Source organism: Nerophis lumbriciformis, linkage group LG01 (genome assembly GCF_033978685.3).
Source record: "Nerophis lumbriciformis linkage group LG01, RoL_Nlum_v2.1, whole genome shotgun sequence".
NCBI classification, from domain to species: Eukaryota; Metazoa; Chordata; class Actinopteri; order Syngnathiformes; family Syngnathidae; genus Nerophis; species Nerophis lumbriciformis.
In genome coordinates, this window is record NC_084548.2 from 24823966 (window position 1) to 24843770 (window position 19805).

Consider the following 19805-nt stretch of genomic DNA (forward strand, 5'->3'; position numbering starts at 1 on the left):
TCTGCTTTTGCAAAAACACTAATGATGTTTTTTTTTCGTAGAAAGGACCCTTTTGTGTCTCATATTTTATGTTGACAAAAGTGGTCCAACATTAATGTTGACGTCGGCTTAAGCGGCCACTTTTAATAAGGACACAGCTGACCAGGGCTAAATGAGTGGGTCGACTCAGACAGGTTGTCAACATAAACAGTGTTGACCAAAGCGGGTTCCATTACAAGGGTTAATTTAATTACAAGTTGTTGCCAGGTTCAAACAAAATTCTTTACAGTTCTACCTTTTGGCTAACTGGCAGACTCAAATGAGCATAGGATTAATATCATGAAGAGCTTTACAAATACTCAAATGTTGCAAATGCCTTTTATAAAAATGTACCTTATGGAAAGATTTCTGCCCATCGTATTTGAGGTGCTTTGGGTAGACATAAAGATGGTTTTTGTAGATGGTAAAGGGTTGGGAGCATTTGGCGATGCAGGGTACAAACTCTTCCACTTCGAGAATGGCACTGCCAGGCTCATTCCCATCAAAGTTCCTCACCGGAATGTAGGAGGAAGTGACACAATCTGGAATAAAGAGGGGAGAGACACATTCAATGGAAAAAATGCTTTACTTACTGGATTACTGGATTTTGGGGTAAATATTTGGTGGGTTTACTGGTCATATCTGGGTTCACACAATCAATTGTTACATCCAAGTTCCCTAACAGCACTGGGAGTTTTGTCATTTTCTCTGGTCTGTTGGGAGAACAGAAATGGATGTCAAACATGTCATAGGGACATCTTGCAGTGATAGAAAACACAAACAACGTTTTACTTTCTGAAGTCGGCTAGCAGTTTGAACATGTCCTCATCTGATAGTTTGCTGCTATCTTGTCTGTAAAGAGCTGAGAAATGAGCACTTGTGTCCAATGTTCCAGATGCATCACTAAAAACAGGCCTGTGAACACAAAATACATTTACATTGAATATCTCATTTGAGTTTGATATCACTCGTTTTAAGAAAAAATATACAGTCATGGTCACATGTTGATATTATGTGCCCTCATCATGGGCAGGAATGCTTTGTGCTTTTAATGATTTATTTGAATCATAGTTTTTACACTGGATATGGAAGGATTGTACAATGTACATGTTGTGTTTTGGCTTATCTTTTCCTCCTAGTCCGCTCATGTCCGAGCTTGTTGAGCCAAAAAAAACTTTATTAGCAATCCAGCATCAAAACAGGCCTTGAAGAACCTATGAAAGAGTTTCGCTAAGTGATTACCCTCTTGTGTGGCAGTCTGACACCCATGTTCAGTAATCATGTCTGAATTTTGAGCAACACTTGACAGCCTGAACGAAAATGGGCCAGGATTGGACAAGACCAGATATTAGCTGATTACTCTTTATGCGCCTTGCCTCGAAAGCAGCTTAGCTCGGTTGGTAGAGCGGCCGTGCCAGCAACCTCTAGGTTCGATCCCCGCTTCTGTCATTCTAGTCACAGCTGTTGTGTCCTTGGGCAAGACACTTCACACACCTGCTCCCAGTGCCACCCAGACTGGTTTAAAAATGTAACTTAGATAAGGGGTTAGTGCGTCTGCCTCACAATACGAAGGTCCTGAGTAGTCTTGGGTTCAATCCCAGGCTCGGGATCTTTCTGTGTGGAGTTTGCATGTTCTCTTTGTGACTGCGTGGGTTTCCTACGGTTACTCCGGCTTCCTCCCACTTCCAAAGACATGCACCTGGGGATAGGTTGATTGGCAACACTAAATTGGCCCTAGTGTGTGAATATGAGTCTGAATGTTGTCTATCTGTGTTGGCCCTGCGATGAGGTGGCGACTTGTCCAGGGTGTACACCGCCTTCCGCCCGATTGTAGCTGAGATAGGCTCCAGCGCCCCCGCGACCCCAAAGGGAATAAGTGATAGAAAATGGATGGATGGATAACGGGTTTCACTATGTAAAGCACTTTGAGTCACTAGAGAAAAGCGCTATATAAATATAATTCACTTCACTCTGTTTGCATGTTCTATTTGGTTCTAAGTCAGAGAGTCTATTTTTGAACTGCAGAAGTGGCCTGAGAGTATATACAATTAGCAAGGTTGTAAGAGTGCATGTAGTCAGAATTTTTAGTGTGGAACTTTTAGTCGACTTCCTACACAGTACACATTTAATGAGTTAGTCATCTACTCGGTAAACAAATACATTGCAAGTCCCGAGTGATAGCAGGAGTCATGACTAACAATTGTGCCAAGGGGAAGCCAGAGCCATGAGACCCTCGTTTGTCGAGAACTGTTGGCCTTCCAGATGAAATAAGTAAACGGACAAAGATAAGGCAGATAAGACGTTAGCTGTATGTTTTGCATTTCGTTGTTACTGAACCATGATCTTATAACTAAGGTACTAACTGAACTGTGAGTAATTATACGCTTATGTTATGTCCCTAGTACAGGACTATTCAACTAATTAGTTCTATCTAGGGGCCACATTTTCCAGAAAGCTAAGGACCGGTAACCTGACTCTTGCCAGATCCTTGTAGTTCGCTGAGCTCCACACAAGGATCTGGGAGTTCTCAATAGGAGATGTATTTCAGAAGGCGGGGCCTTGTAAAAAAAAGAATTGTATGTGATTCAGCCACTCACATCAAAATCAACCCATGACGCTGATGTTGTTTTGTTTTGGGGGTTTTTAATAGTCCTATAATGCAGAATACAAGTATCTGATGTAGTGGATGCTGGCTTTTGGGAACTTAAAATGTCAATGCATGACTCTTCCAATGTGTTTACATTAGTCTAAGTTTCTCAATACAACAGAAGCACTTTAGTGTTTTTTTAAAAATTGCTGCAAAAATGTTGGTCCCCCAAGTTTTGAATTGAATGCAAGCCTCTAGTTCAGGGGTCGGTAACCCAAAATGTTGAAAGAGCCATATTGGACCAAAAATACAAAAAAAATCTGTCTGGAGACGCAAAAAATTAAAGGCCATATTACATACAGATAGTGTGTCATGAGATATAAATTGAATTAAGAGGACTTAAAGGAAACTAAATGACCTCAAATATAGCTACAAATTAGGCATTATGATGCAATATGTACATATAGCTAGCCTAAGTAGCATGTTAGCATCGATTAGCTTGCAGTCATGCAGTGACCAAATATGTCTGATTAGCACTCCAACAAGTCAATAACATCAACAAAACTCACCTTTCATGCACAACCTTAAAAGTTTGGTGGACAAAATGAGACAGAAAAAGAAGTGGCATAAAACACGTCCGAGAAAGTTATACATCAATCGAGGTGAGTTCAAGGACCGCCAAAATTAGTAGGACAAAACGGCGCTCGCCAAATACTCGAATCAGTGAAGCATGTTTAAATTAAACAGTGTGCTTTATAACAATTAGGGAGGTTTGTGTCATGTTTGTCCTCCTACAGAAACCATATTAAAACAAAAAATAGATTGTTTTCCCCTCATCTTTTTCCATTTTTCATACATTTCTGAAAAAGCTCCAGAGAGCCACTAGGGCGGCGCTAAGAGCCGCATGCGGCTCTAGAGCCGCGGGTTGCCGACCCCTGCACTAGTTGAATAGCCCTGGTTTACTATTTACATCGTAGGTCATCCTTCCCAAACAAGCTGCATACTTCGTCAGAGTTTGTCTAAATGTTGGTCTCCCAGAATTGACACATTAATTATGAGCTACTGTATGCTTGCAAGACAAGCGCTCTATTGATTTTTTTCAAAATAACTTGAAGTGCCCAGAATTAAGTTATAGAAAAGAGATAAATACACCTTGCAGACCAGGCAAATGGCATCCTGTACTGGCCGAGTCTTCTGCAGGCCAACTTTGCATTCTTCTTCACTTTTTGAGCCATCTTAACAGAAAAATACATATGTTTTTCGAAGGTAATAAGTACATATAGAAGGTGTCAAGAGCATGGTGTTACTGTGATGTGGGCACCTTGGTTGAATCTGAGCTCTTCATGTAGGGCTCAGTACAGTGAGTGATCCCTCCTTGGAGGACCTTCTCAATCCTTGCCACCAAGAAGATCTCTGGATGCGGGCACGTGACTGAAAACACTCCCTGTTTAGGGTATTGGAGAGCCATCTCCGGAAACCCACAGGCTAGCCATTGCCGACCCAAGGGACCCTCGCCCTTACAAGCATCACTGTGCATGGTGTGGTCACCAGTTGAGCAGGATGAAATTTGTCGGACCAAAGGGTGGTTGAGATCTACATGGAAATCAGCAGAGATTTTCCTGCTGTTCTGAACATCAAAGAGGGATAGCACCACATAGAAAGGTTCCACCTTTCATGAAAGAAAGAAAACAGGGCCAAATAAAATACTTTCTTATTTTCTATAATATTGTTTTACGGCTTTTGGAATGGAACATACGTTAGTTTTTAGTTCCTCCTGATTTTCTACAATGCAGCACTGCAGATTGAACGACAAGTCATGACAGCTGACCAAGATTCTCTTCCCGAATTTCTCCTCAAACTGATGCACGTCCGGTTCGGTGCTAGTGGAATCCGCTTTCTGTGGATACAGACACTGTGTCAGAAAGTAATTGATATCCATAAATCATTAAGGGACCAGGTCGTTAAGCATCACCTGTGTGTCAGGGTCCAATGTGAACAGCTTCAGCCGGGCTTCACTCTTTATTGTAAACTCCAAATCTCTGGCCGTCTAGAAAGAAAGACATTGTCAAAACACGGTAACCCAGTCTAGCATGAAATAGTGATAATCATTGATTCCATATAAGACCTATAGGCCATGTTTCTTTTTCATTTGTAAACATTGGATATTCAATGTCTAATGCACTCTGACAATAAATAGCAAACTGATTATGGTTTACTAGAGAATAAAAACAATATAAAAATTAGGCTTTGAAATCCACTGCTTTAAAATAGTGGCGGTTGGCCTCAAATTTCATGAATATGCATGGTTGTTAAAGAAACCCCGTTTCCATATGAGTTGGGAATTTGTGTTAGATGTAAATATAAACGGAATACAATGATTTGCAAATCTTTTTCAACCCATATTCAATTGAATGCACTACAAAGACAACATATTTGGTGTTCAAACTCATAAACTTTTTTTTTTTTTTTGCAAATAATAATTAACTTAGAATTTCATGGCTGCAACACGTGCCAAAGTAGTTGGGAAAGAGCATGTTCACCACTGTGTTACATGGCCTTTCCTTTTAACAACACTCCGTAAACGTTTGGGAACTGAGGGGACACATTTTTTAAGCTTCTCAGGTGGAATTCTTTCCCATTCTTGCTTGATGTACAGCTTAAGATGTTCAACAGTCCGGAGGTCTGCGTTGTGGTATTTTAGGCTTCATAATGTGCCACACATTTTCAATGGGGGACAGGTCTGGACTACAGGCAGGCCAGTCTAGTACCCGCACTCTTTTACTATGAAGTCACGTTGGTGTAACACGTGGCTTGGCATTGTCTTGCTGAAATAAGCAGGGGTGTCCATGGTAACGTTGCTTGGACAGCAACATATGTTGCTCCAAATCCTGTATGTACCTTTCAGCATTAATGGCGCCTTCACAGATGTGTAAGTTACCCATGTTTTGGGCACTAATACACCCCCATACCATCACAGATGCTGGCTTTTGAACTTTGCGCCTATAACAATCCGGATGGTTCTTTTCCTCTTTGGTCCGGAGGACACGACGTCCACAGTTTCCAAAAACAATTTGAAATGTGGACTCGTCAGACCACAGAACACTTTTTCACTTTGTATCAGTCCATCTTAGATGAGCTCAGGCCCAGCAAAGCCGACGGCGTTTCTGGGTGTTGTTGATAAACGGTTTTCGACTTGCACAGGAGAGTTTTAACTAGCACTTACAGATGCAGTGACCAACTGTAGTTACTGACAGTGGGTTTCTGAAGTGTTCCTGAGCCCATGTGGTGATATCCTTTACACACTGATGTCGCTTGTTGATGCAGTACAGCCTGAGGGATCGAAGGTCACGGGCTTAGCTGCTTACGTGCAGTGATTTCTCCAGATTCTCTGAACCCTTTGATGATATTACAGACCGTAGATGGTGAAATCCCTAAATTCCTTGCAATAGCTGGTTTAGAAAGGTTCATCCTTGTTTGGGAATGTGACTGAGCATTTCATGGAATCTACTTTTATACCCAATCATGGCACCCACCTGTTCCCAATTTGCCTGTTCACCTGTGGGATGTTCCAAATAAGTGTTTGATGAGCATTCCTCAACTTTATCAGTATTTATTGCCACCTTTCCCAACTTCTTTGTCACGTGTTGCTGGCATCAAATTCTAAAGTTAATGATTATTTGCAAAAAAATTTTTATCAGTTTGAACATCAAATATGTTGTCTTTGTAGCATATTCAACTGAATATGGGTTGAAAATGATTTGCAAATCATTGTATTCCGTTTATATTTACATCTAACACAATTTCCCAACTCATATGGAAACGGGGTGTGTAAAAAGACCAAGAGCTTTATTTTTAATATAAATTATAATTGCAACATGTAAAGCTGATTAGGTATTATATTTGGTTTCAGGAGAAAGGTTTAACTTATACAAGTGTTGCTCAATCATATGTTTAAGTCCTAATATGTTTTTTAATTAAATAATGGGATAATACTTACACTTATAATAATAGATAAATTAATATTTAAAATTATTATGTAACATAACTTAGGGATGTGTTTCCCTTGTCTCTCTATTTCTCTTAGCTGATACAAAGTAGGTCATATAGTTTGTTACGTACGCCAATACAGTAGGTGGCGGTATGCACCTTTAAAAAATAATGGCTGCTTGCTCACCAAATAAAAAAGAAGAAAAATCACAAGAGGTTGCATACATGGTGAAGAAACCAGGTCAAGCAAACAATAATTAATGTATGTAATATTAAATAAATAGTAAAAAGGTAGCATAAACATTTTCATGGGTGTTATAATGTTAATAAGATATTGTACTGAATTAATATTAAATTTTTATACTCAGCGGCCTGCACGGAAGACTTAATGCAAGCATGTGATTTGAACTTAATGAAAAAGACTGAAAATAAGCCAAGGGTCTGGGGGCCGCAGGTCCCCAGCCAGATGGGGGAGACAAGGGTGGAACCACCCTCCCACCTCCACCCACCTCCCCTGAAGCTCCTGTTTTTTTAGCAATTGAACATGCAAAAATTAGCCAAAACAAAACACAAGCACCATTTAAAGATGTTTTAGTGTTTAAAGAATTGAAAAATTATCAACAGTTTACATTGATGCATACCCCAATCATCCAAATGAATCACTGTCTGTTTCAGTCATTGGGTTATTTAGTCACTACAGCATGGGTGTCAAACTCTGGCCCGCGGGCCAAATTTGCCCGCCGTGTAATTTCATTTGGCCCTTGAGGCAATATCAAATTAACATTAGAGCTGGCCCACCAGTATTATACAGCGCCAGTGTTGCTGTAACACCGCATTCACCGCTAATACTCATACTTGCCAACCCTCCCGATTTTCCCGGGAGACCCCCGAATTTCAGTGCCCCTCCCGAAAATCTCCCGGGGCAACCATTCTCACAAATTTCTCCTGGTCAACATTATTGGGGGCGTGCCTTAAAGGCACTGCCTTCAACGTCCTCTACAACCTGTCGTCACGTCCGCTTTTCCTCAATACAAACAGCCACATATTACATGCAGCTTTTACACACACATAAGTGAATGCCATTCATACTTGGTCAACGGCCATACAGGTCACACTGAGGGTGGGCGTATTAACAACTTTAACACTGTTACAAATATGCGCCACACTGTGAACCCACACCAAACAAGAATGACAAACACATTTGGGGAGAACATCTGCACCGTAACACAACATAAACACAACAGAACAAATACCCAGAACCCCTTGCAGCACTAACTCTTCCGGGATGCTACAATATACACCCCCGCTACCACCAAACCCCGCCCCCGCTCACCAAGTTAATGTTGATATTTACCTCAGAAGGCTGCAAATAGAAAATAAGCATTCAATTTTTTATTTAAATTTTATTTAATATACCATTGATGTTTTTTCGTTTGTTTTCTGAAAGTTGATTTTGCACTATTAAGTTATTTAATCGTTGCTTGTTCCATATTCAGTGTTAAAGCAAATCAGTGTAGCAAACTGATCAATAATTTGTTTTATTCATGCACTTTCTCTTGCTACTTCAAGGCTTGAATGTTTGATTCATTCATTATTGTTATTTTATTTTCAAATTTATTATTAGCCTGTGGAAAAAGTTTATTTTGATATTTACCTCAGAAGGCTGCAAATAGAAAAGAGGCATTACATTTTTATTTAAAATGTATTTGATATGCCATTGATATTTTAAATTATTATTATTTGAAACTCGATTTTGCATGTCACTATAAAGTTATATAAGCCTTGCTTGTTCAATATTCAATGCAAAACTTGTTTGGGTCCCTATTAAAAGGTTAATTTGTTCAACTTTGGCCCGCGGCTTTGTTCAGTTTTAAATTTTGGCCCACTCTGTATTTGAGTTTGACACCCCTGCACTACAGTAATTACAACTTGTATTCATATCCACAGGAACCACATGGGTTAGCTACTCTATACATTATTTACAATCTTGCTAATGTTCACTTCACAGCCACAGATGGTTCATCTAGTTATTTACATTATTTACACATTACCTTGGAGTCATTCACACATTACTTTGGCATTTTTGCTTTAATGGCTCTGACATGACTCCGGCTTCCTCCCACCTCCAAAGACATGCATCTGGGGATAGGTTGATTGGCAACACTAAATTGGCCCTAGTGTGTGAATGTGAGTGTGACTGTTGTCTATCTGTGTTAGCCCTACGATGAGGTGGCGACTTGTCCAGGGTGTACCCCGCCTTCAGCCCGAATGAAGCTGAGATAGGCTCGAGCACCCCCCGCGACCCCAAAAGGGACAAGCGGTAGAAAATGGATGGATGGATGGGCTCTTCTGGCAAAAAGCTTGCATTTTCCTTTTTGTTTCTTCTTTAGTGGATTCTGCCTTGGCTTTTATAGCCAATTTACGTTTCTTCGACTCCCTCTCCACTTCTTACTGTTCCAAATGCAAAAATCATAAAGAGCACACACAATGTTTATTCTATTAGCTAACTTCTTTTATCGGAATAGCCATGTGTGATTTATAGCATGAAATAATATCTTGCAGTCATGTTGTTTATGTTTCAAAATGATTAAACTATTCAATGTCAAAATATAAACAGTCAAAATAATGAAGTTAAAGTTAAAGTACCAATGATTGTCACACACATACTAGGTGTGGTGAAATTTGTCCTCTGCATTTGACCCATCCCATTGATCACCCCCTGGGAGGTGAGGGGAGCAGTGGGCAGCAGCGGTGCCACGCCCGGGAATCATTTTGGTGATTTAACCCCCAATTCCAACCGTTGATGCTGAGTGCCAAGCAGGGAGGTAATGGGTCCCATTTTTATAGTCTTTGGTATGACTCGGCCGGGGTTTGAACTCACAACCTACCGATCTCAGGGCGGACACTCTAACCACTAGGCCACTGAGTAGAAATGTCAACTATTGTCTTCTTCTACAACACCAATGAAAATGAAATTTAGCGTTTAGACAGGCTTACTGTAGCAAAAGTCATCACATGTCTGCCACAATCATGTGTGTTCCTAAATGTGTATTCCACGTCTTCCATGTCAAGAGCAGTTTTGATTTGGACTTACATGGTAAACAACTAAAATGAATGTTTTGGGCATTGTTTTATCCAGACTAGGGCTGCAACTAACGATTAATTTGATAATCGATTAATCTTTCGATTATTACTTCGATGAATCGATTAATAATCGGATAAAAGAGACAAACTACATTTCTATCCTTTCCAGTATTTTATTGAAAAAAAGCCAGCATACTGGCGCCATGTTCTTTCAACTTGCCAAATAAAACAAGGAACATGTTACAAAAATGCACACTTTTGACACCCCTGCTATAGATAATAAAAAATTAAATCTGATAAATGTATCGATAAAAAGCAGAGCCTGGCGACGCATGCGCATTTATCACAACTCTCTCTGTCTCTGCCCCTCCCTCACCAATGCTGCTGCACGCACAATTTGTTGTGTTTTTAACCTTCTTAACCCTGAGCGTACATTGAAAATACACGCAACCCTAACTCAAAATGCCGGACATTTGAGGCATTTATGAAACTCCGCCCTGACAGCCCCGCAAAAGCGGACATGTCCGGTGAAAAGAGGACATATGGTCAGTCTATCCTAGCCCGTTAGCTGCTAGCATGCTAGCAACAGAGGACTAGCAGCGATCAGTTTCATAAATGCCTCAAATGTCCGGCATTTTGAGTATTGTTTACACAACGTGCAGTACGCTACTTAATATGTCCGTGTGGAAACTCGTTCGGTACACTTCCGCACCGAAACGCAACCCCCGTACCAAAACAGTTCGATACAAATACACGTACCGTTACACCCCTATTATTTTGGTTATTGTTTCTCAGCTGTTTGTAAATGTTGCAGTTTATAAATAAAGGTTAAAACAAACAAAAAAAAAACATAGCCTCTGCGCATGCGCATAGCATGGATCCAACGAATCGATGACTAAATTAATCGCCAACTGTTTTTATAATCAATTTTAATCGATTTAATCGATTAGTTGTTGCAGCCCTAATCCAGACGCATACATTTGTCCAAATGTGGCAAGTAGACACATTGTGGGTTTCCTGGACGTCGTCTACAATCTAAAGAAGAGAATCCCTCTGCCATCTTCCCCAATTTTTTTTAAAGATATAAATCGCCCGCTTGAATATTGAATTTTTTTTTTTTTTATATTTTTACAGAGATAAAAAAAGACTGATTTCAGACTATAGACCAGTGGTTCTTAACCTGGGTTCGATCAAACCCTAGGGGTTCGGTGAGTCGGCCTCAGGGGTTCAGTGGAGCCTCCACCGCGGAGATCAAAACACACCCGACTCATCGTGTAAATAAAAACTTCTCCCTATCGTCGTATTATGGATACGGCAACAGCAGAAGTCACACTGGTTTTCAGGTGTGTAATTTGTTGTGAGTTTATGCACTGTGTTGGTTTTGTTCTTTGAACAAGGTGATGTTCATGCATGGTTCATTTTGAGCACCAGTAAAAAAACAGATAACTTTGTCTTGAATTTGAAAAAAAGAAAACATTTTATTTTTCACTAAAGAAGGGTTCGGTGAATGCGCATATGAAACCGGTGGGGTTCGGTACCTCCAACAAGGTTAAGAACCACTGCTATAGACGGACAAATCACATGCCTGTTAATGGCACCCTGCACAGGAATAACGCTACACCAGGCCTAGGGGGCTTTATCCCCGCCAGAAATCTGTTTAGCCACAGTTGAGTCCCCCTAGCATTTTAGCGACCTATTATGCAAAATCTACTTTTCGTACCTATTGGTAGCTGCTGTTGTGTATTTGGGATCTGCAAAAGTCCCGAAAATTTGAAATCAAACAATGGAGGCATTGCGGAGATATTTATAAAACAAAATGATTGCCTTCTTTCATACTTCCTTCAAAGGAGCTGTTTGGGATGTTCCCCATTTGTAGCGTCCCACTGGTGCCGTCAGCGGAATATCTACGTATGGTAGGAATAGACCCACGTAAATAAGACCGCCCACAAAACGGGACAGTTTCGTAAAAGCCAATTGTCTCTGCGAGTCCAGCTTAGCTAAATCTATAACCAGGCTGAGTCCATATTTCTGTGGCCATTCATGTAACCGAGTCCATCTTTCCAAACGGCAATCAAATGTCCAGCTCCGTCTTTTGGCCGCTCAATCACAGGGCGAATATGAACTTTTTTGTACCGTCCCTCCAGAGCGATCATTTGTAAATTGAGCTGTTTGCACTCGTTGCGGCAATGTGGCTGCACTTTGTAGCCTATAGGTCAGTGGTTCTTAACCTTGTTGGAGGTACCGAACCTCACCGGTTTCATATGCGCATTCACCGAACCCTTCTTTAGTGAAAAATAAAATGTTTTCTTTTTTTCAAATTCAAGACAAAGTTATATGTTTTTTTTACTGGTGCTCAAAAGGAACCATGCAAAGAACAAAACCAACACAGTGCATGAACTCACAACAAATTACACACCTGAAAACCAGTGTGACTTCTGCTGTTGCCGTATCTATAATATGACGATAGGGAGAAGTTTTTATTTACACGATGAGTCAGGTGTGTTTTGACCTTCGCGGCGGAGGCTCCACCGAACCCCTGAGGCCGACTCACCGAATCCCTAGGGTTCGATCGAACCCAGGTTAAGAACCAATGCTATAGGCTTATACTGTAGGTGTCTTATGTTATTATGTAGTGATTCGAAACAATATTGCCAACGCTTTATTGTCTGTTGTCTGATAAAGACACTTGTTGTCACATTTTAGATGTATTGTCTTGTTCTTACTGCAGTGAGCGCTGTATCTGTTGTATCTAAACCTTTTCAAAATACACCCAAATCTCATTTAACAGCAGCTTAATGGGACCCTACAATCTGTACCATTGTATTTGTCACCTTTGCACATGAAACCTTCTTGCCTTCAATGTTTGTGTTAGGCTTAACTATTTTGTTGAATATTCTTCGGTCAAATTCAATTGAAACTACTTTTATATCGAACATGCTCATAACTGGTTTTATTGAAAAAATGAAAACGGAGGTCATAAAAATGTATTATTTTCTTTGCCCCCACACACAAATAAGACTTAGGGCCAACTTAATCCACAGAACAGACAATTTGGTTATCAGTGTTAGCTGGTAAGTAGCCTTTTGTTCTTTTATCAGGCATTAGCCAGGGTGCTTGCTCAAGTAGCAAAGGGTGTTGACATATGACTGGTTCACATGTTGTGTAGTGGTTGAAAAATTAGACGTTCATCAAATAAAACAACTGGATGAATACAAATTGTTTTGTTGTTCTGACCCAATAGGTGGGTTGCAATCATGTGACCTAATGGCACATCCGGGCACTTCTGGGTTTCAAGCGATATTGTAGGGTCCCTTTAGGCTGTTGTTAAATTACCTAAATGAGTGCATATTTGGTCGTATTTTGAAAGGTTTAGAGGCAAATATAAATGCGATCATGAAATAATACTTAAAATAGGATGGAGTGAATTTATACACTCTTAAGAAAAAACTTTTTTTAATGATTTCAACCATTCCATCACCAAGATGTTACTGCTCGCCACAACTTCACTTCATTTTACACTTACAGTATTTAGAGAAGAAAAGATTGGAGGCACATAATGTGTGTACATCTGAGTGATCCACAAATTAAGCATTAATCGGTGAAAGACAAAGTTGGCCTTACATTTGATTGACATAACCAGTGCTGTGCTGCTGTGATTGTGACGCTAATGAGAAAAATTATAAGTTTGTTTGAAGTTGATTTCCTGCTACAAATTTTAGTCTCATCTACAGTTTATATCTGCAGTTGATTTTATGGTGTGAAGTTTATATTTTGTCTCATTAATTAGCTATGGATGTCTCTGTTGTTCAGCAATATTTGCTATCGATATCAAGATTAAGTATATGCTGTTTATCTAGTTTATTAATACTATTAAGGATATTTTCTTGATGCTATTATATCCAATATCATCCAAGACGCTATAATATGGACAACCGTGTCGAATAAAGCACTTGGCTTTTAGTTTCTGTTAAGAAAACGGACAATGAAATTAGAGTGGATTGGACCAACAATTACAATATTTATTACTAGGACTTAACATGACGTTAGTTTATTTGCACAAGGTCTTCGTAGTTATATTCAGGCATGGCAACCACAAAAGTACACTAACAAACTAATGCAATCTCTTGTCCTTTCCTTACGTTTAGTTCTGCTCTTAAACACTAATAATACAGTACAGAATAAAGTTGATTACATCACAGAAAGTTTCTCAAATCAAATGTTAAAACCAACATTTTACAAAGTGATCGCTGCAGACACAAGCGGTCCGATTGTATTCCACAAGATGATGAAAGTGATATTGTCAGGCTTGTCCAAACTGTTTTTCCTCTGTGTTTGTTTTATTTCCTGTCAGCACTCTTATTTTGGTTCAGTTTCCTGTTTGTCTCTCTGAGTGCTGTGTCCCCTCAGCTGTGGCTGATTGGCACCTAGCCACACCTGGTGTCAATCATCCAGCTGCTATTTGAATCTGCTTTTTGAACCTGCTATTTGAACCTGCTTTGCACTCCAGTCAGGGCTGGAGTATTGTCGTTCAAGCTGATACTTGTCGATGTCATTGTCATCACTACCTGTGTCATTAATACTTGTCGATGTCAATGTCTATTACCTTTCCTGGCTACTACTTGTCGTCGTAGCGGTAAGCTGTTCCTGATAGCTATTTGTAGTTTGCTGTCTCCTAACTTCTTGTTTTCCTTAGCTATATCCAGTTAGCCGTTAGCTGTTCCCAGTTTTTCTGTTAGCTGGTTCCTGTTTTCAGTTTGGCTATTTCATGGTTTGTGTTTTACATTTATTTTGGACATTAAATCGTGTTTTCCTGTACCAAGCCTGCCTTCTCCGCATCTTGGGGTTCGTCACCAACACAATGTGACAAATATTTTTAGGAGCCATTTCCTTCGACGCACTTTCGTTTTTTCCTGACTTTATTACCTTAATGAGCCACTTCTTTTGGGACATGATATGAAAGCTCTTTCCTATCGCTCTATTTGAAAGACTGGAACACCCAAGAATAGAACAGCAATACGGCATTTTCTGATCAAACTCTACACTCTCTCTCTCACTTGTTTTAATGCTACGCTCAAACTGCTTGACCGTCGTGTGAATTAAGCCGCAAAGAAGAAAAACAGATGTGACGTCATATGCAACGCAGCTATTATAAACAATAGACTTGTGCTAATATTCATAAACATTGGTAAGAGAGCCTGAGCATTTGTTTCCTCATTTAGACAAAAACAAATCATCTTATTAGTTTGATTTATTAAAATATAGTGACAGTTTTTAACTGAAATAGTGGATGTCTCATTAACTTGCATTTGCCGGTATTGATGGAAGTCCATTGAGTCAATGAAACCCAATCAAGTTTAAAAGATACATTTCCCAGCCTTAAACAATATATATATATATTTTTAAACATGTAAAAAGTATATAAAATGTGCTTTTTTTGTCCTTTAAAACAGTTTCAAAAAGCTTCAAACTATAATTTGCCAACACTTGTGGGAATGCTATTTGTCCCCATACCTGACATCTATTTCTTTAAGATTATGTTGTATCATCTTTGTTTGTTGATTATGTGTAAGCTATTCCATGTGGGGTTTTTTTGTTTGTTTTGTTCGAGATTGGATATTACTATCACCCTCTTCAAGGCACTCTTGTCACTTTTCCTTTACCAGCACAACCATCCTTACAAATATAAGTGAGGCTCCGCCGCATAAACATGATAATGAGGTTTGTCGTATATTGTCATTATATTGTCAATATATCAGTATTAAGGTCACCGTTTATTTTTGGTACAACACAATAACAACATTAAAAAAGGCCTTATCTTTTGAGCTTAAATGATTTTTAAAAATAAACATAAAAAAACTACAAATAGCAGGCAGCTAATTCTCCAATAAATACAGTTTTTCCTAAATAAAAAGTAAAGAAATAGCATTGAGAAAAAAACCCGATGGGGTGCCACTTTGATACATTTTTGGCATCAAAGATGGGTAAAGATGTGTCCATATAGCGTGGAATAAGCCTACTACAAAATGTGTGTAATATATAATTAATATAACTAATTAATAATGGATTAATGTAACACATTTTTAGATTATGCTGATATCTAATTTAAAAAAAAGCCTCAGGAAAAAAATATGTATTAGGAAAGTGCAAGGATACAGATTTAATTTTTTAACAGAATAAAGTCCATCACTAATTGAGGTGCAGACATAATAGTTCAACTTTACAGCACTGTTCCAGTACTCTGCTGAATAACGGCAGAATACTGCTCGCATCTAATCTACGTGTATTTATCCATGTATGAATTTCACTGGAAAAAGTTGCTTGTGATGGTCTTTAACCAGAGATGGGAAAACTTTTTGGACCAGGTGGCCGAGCCTGAACGATGGACAAAGGGTTTGTGTAAACATGGAAAGAAAAAACCTCCTCAACATAATTGCAAACAAACAAAACATTTGAAAAATGCAGCAGACAACATGGCGAAACATGTCAACAAACAATCTGTCTGACAAAATATCACTTCTCTGCAGAACTTTTTCATGCAAAGATCCCTTCGTCATATTGGCTCGCACTCTTTCGACAACAAACACCCACTCTGTTTTGTATGTAAACCTCATCTTGGAGCTGCTCTCACACAGGCCCTTTGATTTCTGTAATCACATGTACAAATCATTTGTTTGCACAAATGGCCTAGTGGGCCATACTGTATATGGCCCATGCCCTAACCAAGAAGTCAGCCTAACCCTAAACACTAACACTGACATGATCCCAGTTGTATCAGAACCTACAACACTCCATTCAGACAAACTGAATTTAAGTTATTTCCACCATGATGCCCTGCTTTCATCCAACAATTTTTTTTAAATATGACAATCCCCCGGGAAGAGCTGGACAAAGAGGCTGGGGAGAGGAAAGTCTGGGCTTCCCTGCTTAGGCTGCTGCCCCCGCGACCCGACCTTGGATAAGCGGAAAAAGATGGATGGATGGATGGATGACAACAAAAAAAAAAACTTACAAGCTTTAAGACAAACCTTGACAGTAAATGTTGAGGCCAAAGCCTGAGTCTGACCATGCCTCTAAGTCAGTGGTTCTTAACCTGGGTTCGATCGAACCCTAGGGGTTCGGTGAGTCGGGCTCAGGGGTTCGGCGGAGGTCAAGACACACCGTGTAAATAAAAACTTCTCCGTATCGGCGTGTTACGGATACGGCAACAGCAGAAGTCACACTGATTTGCAGGTGTGTAATTTGTTGTGAGTTTATGCACTGTGTTGGTTTTGTTGTTTGAACAAGGTGATCTTCATGCACGGTTCATTTTGTGCACCAGTAATAAAACATGGTAACACTTTAGTATGGGGAACATATTCACTATTAATTAGTTGCTTATTAACATGCAAATTAGTAACATGTTGGCTCTTAACTAGTCATTATTAAGTTCTTATGAATGCCTTATTCGGCATGGCCTTATTATAACCCTAACCCTCTTATCCTGGCCCTAACCCTCTAACCCTAACCCTAACCAAATAACTCTAAATTAAATCTTTATTACGTAGAATTAGAGATGTCCGATATCGGCCTGCCGATATTATCAGCCGATAAATGCTTTAAAATGTAATATCGGAAATTATCGGTATCGGGTTTTTTATTATCGGTATCGGTTTTTTTGTTTTTTTTATTTTTATTAAATCAACATAAAAAACACAAGATACACTTACAATTAGTGCACCAACCCAAAAAACCTTCCTCCCCCATTTACACTTATTCACACTCATTCACAAAAAAGGGTTGTTTCTTTCTATTATTAATATTCTGGTTCCTACATTATATATCAATACAGTCTGCAAGGGATACAGTCCGTAAGCACACAAGATTGTGCGTGCTGCTGGTCCACTAATAGTACTAAAATTTAACAGTTAATTTTACTCATTTTCATTAATTACTAGTTTCTATGTAACTGTTTTTATATTGTTTTACTTTCTTTTTTATTAAAGAAAATGTTTTGAATTTATTTATCTTATTTTATTTTATAATTTTTTTTAAAAAGGACTTTATCTTCACCATACTTGGTTGTCCAAATTAGGCATAATAATGTGTTAATTCCACGACTGTATATATCGGTATCGGTTGATATCGGTATCGGTAATTAAAGAGTTGGACAATATCGGAATATCGGATATTGGCAAAAAGCCATTATTGGACATCCCTACTTAGAATATGTTCCCCTAGTGTCCAAAAAACTCTAAATTAAGTCTTTGTTACTTAGAATATGTTCCCCATACTAAAGTGTTACCAAAAACATATAACTTTGTCTTGAATTTGAAAAATAAAAACATTTTATTTTTCACTAAAGAAGGGTTCGGTGAATGCACATATGAAAATGGTGGGGTTCGGTACATCAAACAAGGTTAAGAACCACTGCTCTGAGTATTGTTTTTCCTACTGCATCCCTGTGACCATTTTCTGGACTCAGGATCTTTCTGTGTGGAGTTTGCATGTTCTCTCTGACTGCGTGGGTTCCCTCCGGGTACTTCCTCCCACCAGGGGCGCCGCTAGGGATTTTGGGCCCCATGAAAATAATTTTTACAGGGCCCCCAACACAGCGGCAACATTTGTTGATGCTATTTTACATACAATTATGCATTCTAATGGTATTTTTGACTATCATTACCATATTTTTGAAAGAAGAACAGCATCACAGTTGACATGTACAGTAGGGGAAGAACTGAGCACTCTGAATACAATGGAATTCATTTTGAGTCATTTATTTGCTTCACCACTGATTCTTAAATTGGAAATAAACTCTTCCATGAAAAAATAGCAATTCTAATCAGTGGAAAGAAAAAAATCTCAGCAAAAACAAAAACGCCATCAGAATACAAAATGGCCATATATGATTTCTCATAATTTAAGTAGAACTTAATATATGAAAGAATGGTAAATATATATATAATATAACGTTGCAGACTGAGTCAAGCTTCCTTTTGCAACCTTTCAATCACTGGTCCTTGCTCAACTTTTCTCACCAAAAGCCCAACGCCGAGCCTTCTCACGTGCAAAATCACTTATCACGTCTTTGAAGTCCAGCTTTCTAGCCAACTGACTCTCAATTGACAGCATGGCAAGACTGCAAAGTCTTTCCTGAGACATTGTGGACCTCAAATAGTTTTTTATCATTTTTAATTTACTGAATGCTCTCTCACCACCAGCAACAGTAACTGGCAGGGTGCAAAATATGCGCAAGGCGGTGCGCACTTCTCCAAAGATGCTTTGCAGCTGCAGCTTACAAATTGCATTCAGGAGTTCAAGAGGGGACAGGTTAGGGGCGAAGTTGGCTGCATATACACTGTTTAGGTGTCTTACTTCCATCCATCCATTTTCTACCGCTTATTCCCTTTGGGGTCGCGGGGGGCGCTGGAGCCTATCTCAGCTACAATCGGGCGGAAGGCGGGGTACACCTTGGACAAGTCACCACCTCATCGCAGGGCCAACACAGATATACAGACAACATTCACACTCACATTCACACACTAGGGGCCATTTTAGTGTTGCCAATCAACTTATCCCCAGGTGCATGTCTTTGGAGGTGGGAGGAAGCCGGAGTACCCGGAGGGAACCCACGCAGTCACGGGGAGAACATGCAAACTCCACACAGAAAGATCCCGAGCCCGGGATTGAACCCAAGACTACTCAGGACATTCGTATTGTGAGGCAGATGCACTAACCCCTCTACCACCGTGCTGCCCTAGGTGTCTTACTTGATTTTCAAAATCAGGAGTAAGATCACTAGAACAGTGTTTTTCAACCTTTTTTAAGCCAAGGCACATTTTTTGCGTTCAAAAAATGCGGAGGCACATCACCAGCAGAAATCATTAAAAAAACGGAACTCAGTTGACAGTAAAAAGTCGTTGTCGCAATTGTTGGATATGACTTTAAAGCATAACCAAGCATGCATCACTATAGCTCTTGTCTCAAAGTAGGTGTACTGTCACCACCTGTCACATCACACCCTGACTTATTTTGAGTTGTTTGCTGTTTTCCTGTGTATAGTAGTTCTTGTCTTGCGCTCTTATTTTGGTGGCTTTTTCTCTTTTTTGGTATTTTCCTGTAGCAGTTTCATGTCTTCCTCTGAGTGATATGT

The 19805-nt window shown here is 39.5% G+C and overlaps 1 protein-coding gene across 1 annotated transcript in view; it reads right to left on the reverse strand.

The window, feature by feature from the left end:
* The window catches only part of LOC133617711 (dedicator of cytokinesis protein 9-like), a 168167-nt gene that overhangs the window by 79580 nt on the left and 68782 nt on the right, over positions 1 to 19805 (reverse strand). Inside the window, exons 10-16 of the mRNA XM_061977877.1 lie at positions 4578 to 4652; positions 4362 to 4502; positions 3927 to 4274; positions 3758 to 3840; positions 811 to 933; positions 652 to 731; positions 373 to 560 (exon numbers count right to left, since the gene is read on the reverse strand). Coding sequence (XP_061833861.1) covers positions 373 to 560; positions 652 to 731; positions 811 to 933; positions 3758 to 3840; positions 3927 to 4274; positions 4362 to 4502; positions 4578 to 4652 — 1038 coding nt within the window. The remainder of the gene's footprint in view (positions 1 to 372; positions 561 to 651; positions 732 to 810; positions 934 to 3757; positions 3841 to 3926; positions 4275 to 4361; positions 4503 to 4577; positions 4653 to 19805) is intronic.